Below are 9,393 nucleotides of genomic sequence, written 5' to 3'. Positions count from 1 at the left end.
GGTCCTGATACAGGACCGATTTTTTAAATTGTGCACCGTTGCAATTACTAGCAGCATGCGAGCAACGATCTCACTGTCTCGACTTCCCTGGGCACAAAAGTATCATCGTGTTTATCATGTTGATCATCTGGCTTAGAAACCTCGCAGTTAATAACTGTGGAAGTCCTAATGAACACTAAGCTGCGAGGCGGCTCTGTCCCAGTGTGGGGATGTAATGTCAATGAGAAGAAGAAGAAAAAGAGGAAAAAGAAGAAAAAGACCTACACTGTCGGATGATTATTATAACAACAATAAACAACAGTTTCATTGTCGGATAAATTTTCTCTTGGCTGGACATTTTCGGTAAAACAAATTGTTTTCTGTGTATAATAGTGGTCCTTATAAAGGACCGATTGATTTTAATTGTACCACGACCACCAGCCGATGTTTCGTTGCTACGGACGCCGGCTGGTTCACGCTCCGTGAAATCCCTACCGTAAATGACGCACTGCTGCTGCTGCCACGATTGCCACAGATACCACCGAACGCCAAGGCCACCGAGCCGTTGTGGCCGCTACCACACGGTTCACGCTCCAGCGGAGCAGTCTGCTCGTCGTGAAATCTCGAATGGTAATGACGCACACGCGCAAGACATGGCTCTTTTTATGCACAGAGAAAATTAAGCGGTGGGCCAAAAGGTGCGTACTTACATCAATCTGATGTCTGTGTTCGGGGTGCATGCACGGAATTGGTTGGTTCTGAAATTTTACCAGACGTGGAAGAACTAACATTTTCAATAATTTGACGTTGATAATCAATAGTTTTAATACAATTGGCAAATTGGTGGAAAGGTTTCGAATTGATTGATATATAAATCTTAAAAATCCATTAAAAGATAAAGTCGCTATTAACGTTTGAAATCTTACATGATGCCGTGTTTATTTATTTATCATCAGACTAAGGCCGGAGTGGCCTGTGCTGCACATAAAAGACTTCTCCATTCAGCTCGGTTCATGGCTGCACTTCGCCAACCACGCAGTCTGCGGAGGGTCCGCAAGTCGTCCTCCACCTGATCGATCCACCTTGCCCGCTGTGCACCTCGCCTTCTTGTTCCCGTCGGATCGTTGTCGAGAACCATTTTCACCGGATTACTGTCCGACATTCTGGCTACGTGCCCGGCCCACCGCAGTCTTCCGATTTTCGCGGTGTGAACGATGGATGGTTCTCCCAACAGCTGATGCAACTCGTGGTTCATTCGCCTCCTCCACGTACCGTCCGCCATCTGCACCCCACCATAGATGGTACGCAACACTTTCCTTTCGAAAACTCCCAGTGCGCGTTGGTCCTCCACGAGCATCGTCCAGGTCTCGTGTCCGTAGAGAACTACCGGTCTTATAAGCGTTTTGTAGATAGTCAGTTTGGTACGGCGGCGAACTCTATTCGATCGGAGCGCCTTGCGGAGTCCAAAGTACGTACGATTTCCAGCCACTATGCGTCTCCGAATTTCTCTGCTGGTATCGTTATCGGCGGTCACCAGTGAGCCCAAGTACACGAATTCTTCAACCACCTCGATTTCGTCACCACCGATAGAAACTCGTGATGGGTGGCTCACAATGACCTCTCTTGAGCCTCTTCCTATCATGTACTTCGTCTTCGACGTGTTGATGACTAGTCCAATCCGTTTAGCTTCGCTTTTCAGTCTGATGTAGGCTTCCTCCATCCTCTCAAAGTTACGTGCCATGATATCAATGTCGTCGGCGAAACCAAATAACTGGACGGACTTCGTGAAAATCGTACCACTCGTATTAATCCCTGCCCTTCGTATTACTCCCTCCAAAGCGATGTTGAATAGCAGACACGAAAGACCATCACCTTGCCGTAACCCTCTACGCGTTTCGAAGGGACTCGAGAATGCCCCTGAAACTCGAACTACGCACAACACTTGATCCATCGTCGCCTTGATCAACCGTATCAGTTTATCCGGAAATCCGTTTTCGTGCATTAGCTGCCATAGCTGGTCCCGATCGATTGTATCATATGCAGCTTTGAAGTCGATGAATAGATGATGTGTAGGCACGTTGTATTCGTGGCATTTCTGCAGTACTTGGCGAATGGCGAACACCTGGTCCGTGGTGGAGCGTTCGCCCATAAAACCCGCCTGGTACTGCCCCACGAACTCCCTTGCAATTGGTGTTAGTCGACGGCATAAAATTTGGGAGAGTACCTTGTAGGCGGCGTTCAGCAATGTGATTGCGCGGTAGTTGCTACAATCCAGCTTATCGCCCTTTTTGTAGATGGGACACACGACACCTTCCATCCACTCCTGCGGCAGAACCTCATCCTCCCAAACCTTGATAATCACCCAGTGCAGCGCTCTAGCCAGTGCTTCACCACCGTGTTTAAACAGCTCTCCTGGTAGTTGGTCCACTCCAGGGGCTTTGTTGTTTTTCAGCCGGCCGATCTCCTCCTGGATTTCCTGGAGATTCGGAGCCGGAAGTCGCATGTCCTGCGCACCGCCACCGTTGTCTGCCATATCGCCATTCAGGTGCTCTTCGTAGTGCTGCCGCCACCTTTGGATCACCTCACGCTCGTTCGTAAGAAGGTTCCCGTTTATGTCCTTACACATATCGGGCTGTGGCACGTGGCCCTTACGTGAACAGTTCAACTTCTCATAGAACTTTCATGCGTTATTAGCGCGGTACAGTTCCTCCGTCTCTTCACGGTCTCGATCTTCCGGCTGGCGCTTTTTCCTCCGGAAAATCGAGTTTTGTCTGTTCCGCGCCCGTTTGTATCGTGCCTCATTCGCCCTCGTGCGGTGTTGCAGCAATCTCGCCCATGCTGCATTCTTCTCCTCAACTAACTGCTCACATTCGCCGTCATACCAGTCGTTTCTCATGATTCCGTGACGGTCCCCAATTTGGAAATTTTTCATGTTGCATCCTATATCCGAGGCTTCCCCTTAGTCGTACTTTACGTCATAAGGCCTACAGTAGCTTGTAAAAGTAATAAGTGCAATACTATCGGCTCAATAGACCTGCTGGGATGTTTAGCAATGAATGGATACATCTTTCAGGACTTGGTTGATCGGGTAGATCACATGTTCTGAGCTCCAGGATGTTTTGGAGAGCCAAAAAGGCCTGAAGTAGCTTGTAAAAGTAATCAGTGATATTCCATCCTGTTGGCTCAATGGACCTGCTGCGATATTCTGTGCTGAACAGATACATATTTCATGATTGGTTGACCGGGTAGATCATATGTTCCTAACTCCAGAGCGTTTTGGAGAACCAAAAAGGTCTATAGTAGCTTGCAAAAGTTATCAATGAAATCCTATCGGCTCAATGGACCTGCTGGGATGTTTAGCGATGTACGGATACATCGTCCAGGACTTGGATGATCGAGTAGATTGCATGCTCTGAACTCCAGAACTTTTTGGAGACCCTGAAATAGTTTACATTTTTTCATAACTAGATTAATTTATGTATTATCACGTGGTTATTTTTGGACATACATCTCAGCTTGGGATATTTTATTTCTAAACATATGTTCTGATACATTCGAGGATATCTACTCCAGCACAGTTTGGGCGGCCTAAGAAATACGAAAAAAAAATTTCAATATTTTTTTTCATTTCTTTCTATACTAGTTTTGGCAGGATCCAGTGAAAAAAAAAACGAAATTAGTACGCTGAATCTACGTAAAAAAACTCTATCAATGCTAGCAGCCACCCAAAGAATGAAATCGAAACAAAGCCTTAGGGATCGATCGCTTATCAGTCAAGATGTTCAAAGCTGACCCCAAGACATCCGTTCAACTACTGCATCGTTTATTTCGTATCTGAGACACCACTACTTTCGCGGTCGAGTAGATGCAAGGTATCTTAATCAAGGTGCTCTAAAAGGGTGACCTGACTACCCAGTCAACACAAAATCGTATATGATGCATCATAAGATGCTAAAGTGGAGATGACATATACGTACATATTGTATGGGGAATATCTATATGGCCTTCACTTTAGCATCTTATGTGACATCATATACAATCTTGTGTTGGCTGGATATATGCGATAACTGGCGAGGTATTATGTCATTACGTACCGTTTTCTTAGTAATGCAGTGCCATCCTAGCCCGGATTCAGGAGAAGATCGGCGGCATCAGGCCGGATTTCGTGCCGGAAGATCCTGTGTGTGCCATATTGTCACGCTCCGTATCATTCTGGAGCAGGTCAAAGAATTCCAAGAGTACGTTTACTTGTTATTCATTGACTACGAGAAAGCTTTCGACTGCCTTAATCACGAGAATATGTGAAGCGCCCTGAGATGCACGGGAGTTCCTGAGCGTCTAAACAACTTCGAGTAGGTTAATAACGCTGCACTCCTCGCTCAATGGCGCTCTGATATGCAGAGTAAGCTTAAAGACCTTGCCGAGCGTTCTTCTTCGGTAGGTTTAGTCACAAAACCAAATTATTGGATGTAAGCACGGCGACCTCTTCCAGTTTCACAGTATCCGGGCAATCAGTGGAGAATGTTGAAACTTCCAATATCTTGGTAGCCAAATGGCGACAGACGGCGGTGTCGAAATCGACATAGGCGCACGACATAAGTAAAGTTAAGTCGAATAGAAAACATTGAAAAAATGCGAAAGGTCAATGGCATTTTTTATTGACCTGACGAAAGAGCACTATGTAAAGTTAAAGTCTAAAAAGTTAGAACTATACAAAACCTTGCAATTCAACTGGGACAATCAACCGTTTTCAGTTAGTTCACTACCTTATCTTTGGCTTTCACTATTTCGTCTAACTTTCGTCGTGACTGACAAATTTATGCATGAATTTTTAAACACAAACATGATCACGAAATTAAAATGTATAAGAACCTTTAAATCACGAAATTTAAATTGAATAATGTCATCGGTGTCATTAATCTTTAATAATCAATTTCTCAAAAATAGCGCCACATAGCTCCGATGAACTGACATTGTCTTGAAATGCAGCAATTTAATTCAACCTTGTTTGCTCGATTGAAACATTTTTGGTAGAAACATAAAAGTCCACTAACGAATAACTGTATTCGGACTGTATCATCGGATGACGAACAAGATTCAATTATTGAATATGAATAAGATTCACAATCAGAAAATGGACTTAATTATATTTTAGAAGCTGCGATTTAATAGTTTGCTTCAAGTAATATTGATACCTTAAACCATTTATAAATATCCGTTGAAAAATGTGAACATCACAGTTTCCAAAAATCTCACCATGAATCCAGTGATCAAAACACTCCAGAGGCAAGGGTTTTGGAAACGCCCAGACCACACCACTTACAGTGGAGCTCAAGCCGTCGGGCTTATTGTGGTGGCCATTGTGTGGCTTGTGATGCCTGAAGTGATTTTTATTTTACGTCAAGAGACCAATTTTTTCACCATTATGAGAAATTTGGCTGAAATCTTCACCTTCGGCATTGTCGTACCACAGGCCTCGATTTTCCTTTCTCATCGTGTTTTACTCGAATGTACGTACACCGAGGTACAGTCCACACTGGACACCATTGCAATGGATTCGAACAAAGATGTTCAAAGAATACTCAAAGGATTGAACAAGTTTTCCGACCGAATTTTCAAAGGATACATCGGTGGTGAAGCATTTGTGGCTATTCCTTATTTTCTGTCCGTACCCTTTACTGTTGTTTTTAAATATTTGTACACTGGAGTATTGCCAGCATTGCGAGGGATATTGGAGTCTGAGTAAGTAGACTGGTTTTAAAACAGTGAAACACTGGGGAACTTGTAAATTAATTTCTAATTTTAGTTACTTCCTGTTTGATTATCAAGCGAACATAAGGGTGTGGTCAATAGTCACCGTGTTGAATTCCATAGTCATCATATATTGCGTATCATTCTTCATCTCAAGCCATAGCTTCTACTGGAGCTTACTAAATAACGTTTCTGGATTGTTTGAAATCATAAGCTTGAAGATACATTGTTTAAATGAAATTACTGAAGAATCGCTGCATCGTAAAAGACTTGCCGAGATTATTGAGGTGCAAGAGGTGGCGTACAGAAGTGCACGAGCTCTGGAAAAGTCACTAAACGTGTTTGTGCTGATATTGTACGGTATGTGCATCTTCAACGTGTGCATGACTATGGTTATATTGTCATTCGTAAGTATTATTGAAGGTTCTTCTTTGAAACTAAATTCTGAAATGGATTTATTTTTTGCAGCCAAACAGCGACCAAGATTTGCTGTTCAAAATGCTACTTCTTCTGGTGTATTTATTGTTTCACATATTTGTTTATTCCATGCTTGGCACGGAACTAATGTCAACGGTGAGTTAAACGTATGGACCTTTAATGAAGACCTAACTTTTATCGAAGACCACTTGATAATGTGGTCTTCGCTTTTATTCACTTTCAGAGTGCAGCAACGGCGGACGCATTCTACGCAACACATTGGTATATGCGTTCTGTGAACGAGCAGCGTCTCATTTTGTTTGCACTGGCAAGATCGCAAAAGATGGCAACACTGACAACTGGGAAATATTTCGAAGTTGGAAGGAACACATTTGGCATGGTAAGATTTTCTACCGCTTGCGTGAAGCATTCTTTTTTAATGGAAACATATTTATTTTACAGGCACTGCAGACTTCCATGTCCTATTTCGCCGTTTTACGACAAGTTTATAGTAACAAATAAAATTGTATTAGTGCAACTAAGCTTATATTTCAAACACTGACGATATAGCACTTTTATGCGAACGATCTTCAGTTAATCCAGTGAGCAAATGCGTGGGATTGACTATCCGGAGATGGTGGGTTCGATTCTCGGTCCGGTTCGGGAATATCAATAACTGTGAAAATGCTAATAGAACACTAATTTGAAAAGCAGACCAAGCTCCAGCACGAATAATGTAGAGCCGAAGAAGAAGGTGTAACCAAAATATTAAAAAGTTTTCAGATCAAGATTACACTTGTCCATTACGAAGTGAGTGTTTTGAATATGAGTCACTTTAATCTACAAGTCAAAATAATGTGTACGTCAGGAATAAATCACAAAATATTATTAAGAAATAACAGAGATTCTGCTATGCCGTGATGACGGTTTTGCACTAAAAAGCATCAAAGGCAGTAAATTTTCCCGGAAAAACGATTAGTGTCGGAAAACTAAATGCGCTGAAAGATCAATAATGCATTGAATATATAATCTAAATTTAAAAAAATGATTGATCCTACTGAGCAATAAATGAATATCACCGAATCAAAACCTAATTTCACCAATTTCCGAATTAAATATTCATGAACTGTGTAAGCGTAAGCGTAGCGTGACCAGAAACCGACCACTTGTTCAACAAAAGCATCATGCTCTACAGCATTTTTTGCCTGCCTGTAAAGGCTGTATATTCGTTCCAAACCATTTTTGAGATGCCTGTAGTCGCAGACAAAACTAGAGTACAAAAATGGCGTCTGTTACGATTCCGCGCCATCAATGGCGATGCTGAAAATTTATTTCAAATGGTGGCGGTAGCGAAAAGTCATCGAGTGGCCGTCGGAAGTGAAATTTCTAGGCAAAGCTCCGACAAGCATTTGGTTGCAGTTAGTTGTTGGAAAGGCGCATTGGGTAAAGAAAATTGGTTCTTCTCAGGACCAGCATTTTCTGAACAGGAAGGGTTGAATGCAAAACTGGACTGTTTCGGTGGCGTCGGTATTTGGCGTGGTAGCTTGGTTGCTGTTAGTGATTTTATCCATTCGAACAAATTTATAACCATATCTCCCTTCGACGCGCGCTTGCGATTCTGCTACTGAAGGGCAACTTTCTGTACCTAGTCGCCAAACTACTAACTTTTGCACTTTTAAGGAAATTAATCGGCAACATCGATTTCGACATTTTTCCAATGACTCATAGAAACAAAACCAAATAATCTTGCCAGAAAAGTTCACTTTCTGCCAACGACAGCGTATCGTTGAAGACTCCACCTTAGTGGAAAATATCTACAGCAGTGTTTCCCAACCGGTGATCCGCGACCCCCTAGGGGGCCGCGAGACCGTACCAGGGGGCCGTGAGACCTTTGCAAAGAATTCACCCTTTTTGTGGTTTGACTATCATGAGCACGTTTTCATGGTATAATTATATAATTTGTTTTGTACAAATAAACTATTTATTAGGTTTATTCAGAATCAGGAGATTTGAAAGTAGAGTTTATTTTCTGTAACTATTTTTCGAAAACTACTACCAAAAGCTACGACATCCTTGCTGCAATAAAAAACCTTTTTGAATCTGGTGGAAACCGTGGGAAAAAAGTTGGGGAAGTTCGTACTAATGGTGTACTATGCTTAGATCAAAATTAGGATTTCAGAGAAGGGAAAATAGCTTGCTCGACATGCCAAAGGTGTTCGTTGCATGATTCGCCGATATGTTCTTACTCGTAAGACACGCAACAATTGCAAAAAGAGCTGGCTACTGTTACTTGTGGAATAAATGAATGCAGATCACGAGGAACTTCTTTTCTACACTACCGTTTTGTTAGTTATCAAAAGGCAATATACTTAACGATTTTGAATTGAGGCATAATTTTTTTTTTCTTGGAAAGCTTGGATAGACATTTTTTGCTTGTCAAGCTTAATGAAGAAGAATGGCAGAAACGTCTCACACACCTTTCAGACATTAGCTAAACTCGCTGAACTTGAAGTTATAGGGCAAGAAAACCAGTCTGATTCAGTTCAGAGACAATTTGCAATCAAAGATTAAAAACTGACAACGCAAAGTAAGTGTCGGAAATTTAACAATTTTCGATGAGCTGTGCATTTTTATTGAAAAAAGATTAACTAATTTAGTTGCAGATCTCAAATTGGAAATTACTGCTCATCTTGACTCACTGAAGCAATAGTTTGAACCATAAGTTCCTGCGCTGGCTCAAGAAGATGCATGATTCCTTAGTTCGCAGTCCATTTTTGTTTACATTGGACGTGACTTGCCTTGCCGTTGAAATCCAGAATGAATATTTGAATTTGGAATATTTGGTGGACACCCATAACAGACCACAAAAGGGCAGGGACAATTGGGCTTACTTTATAGAATACAAGATAGCTGCTTTTCGAAGTGCTCAAGCCTGCGTTTACGTTTTCGCTTCGTCGCGTTGGCGTTATTTTCTCCCGGACACGTTATGGAAGACCCGGTGGTTTCAGAGGTGAGCCAGACATCGGCTGAAAGCCTCTTATATAAACAATAATAATAATCGGTGGCCGGCTCGGTCACAGGAGGGGCCGAAGCGCACTGCTCTTGGAGGTGCGAGTAACCCCTCCATGCAACTTTTGTAGAGCAACGTATATTCGTCGACGATGACGGCATACCGCCGAAGAGAAGGAAACAGCAATCGCAACTGCCGCACTGCCGTAATCTCAAAAAGTGACGTTTTATCCATTT

General features: G+C 42.5%; 1 protein-coding gene across 1 annotated transcript; it reads left to right on the top strand.

The window, feature by feature from the left end:
- Positions 1–5,141: 5,141 nt before the first annotated feature.
- LOC134206200 (odorant receptor 94b-like) lies at positions 5,142–6,669 on the top strand. Its single transcript, XM_062681890.1, has 5 exons — positions 5,142–5,721; positions 5,786–6,137; positions 6,199–6,303; positions 6,392–6,547; positions 6,610–6,669. The coding sequence occupies exons 1-5, from the start codon at positions 5,237–5,239 to the stop codon at positions 6,667–6,669; spliced, it is 1,158 nt and encodes a 385-aa protein (XP_062537874.1). The 5' UTR covers positions 5,142–5,236.
- Positions 6,670–9,393: the final 2,724 nt, after the last annotated feature.

Source organism: Armigeres subalbatus, chromosome 1 (genome assembly GCF_024139115.2).
Source record: "Armigeres subalbatus isolate Guangzhou_Male chromosome 1, GZ_Asu_2, whole genome shotgun sequence".
Taxonomy (NCBI): Eukaryota; Metazoa; Arthropoda; class Insecta; order Diptera; family Culicidae; genus Armigeres; species Armigeres subalbatus.
Note: the sequence above shows the minus strand (reverse complement) of the source record. Positions and strands in the feature narration are given on the sequence as shown.

Bases quoted from the DNA above. Each gene is read 5' to 3' on its own strand.
- LOC134206200 (XM_062681890.1), top strand. From the start codon at position 5,237: ATGAATCCAGTGATCAAAACACTCCAGAGGCAAGGGTTTTGGAAACGC. The intron at 6,138-6,198 runs GTAAGTATTATT...TATTTTTTGCAG, and splicing joins CTATGGTTATATTGTCATTC to CCAAACAGCGACCAAGATTT. The intron at 6,304-6,391 runs GTGAGTTAAACG...ATTCACTTTCAG, and splicing joins GCACGGAACTAATGTCAACG to AGTGCAGCAACGGCGGACGC.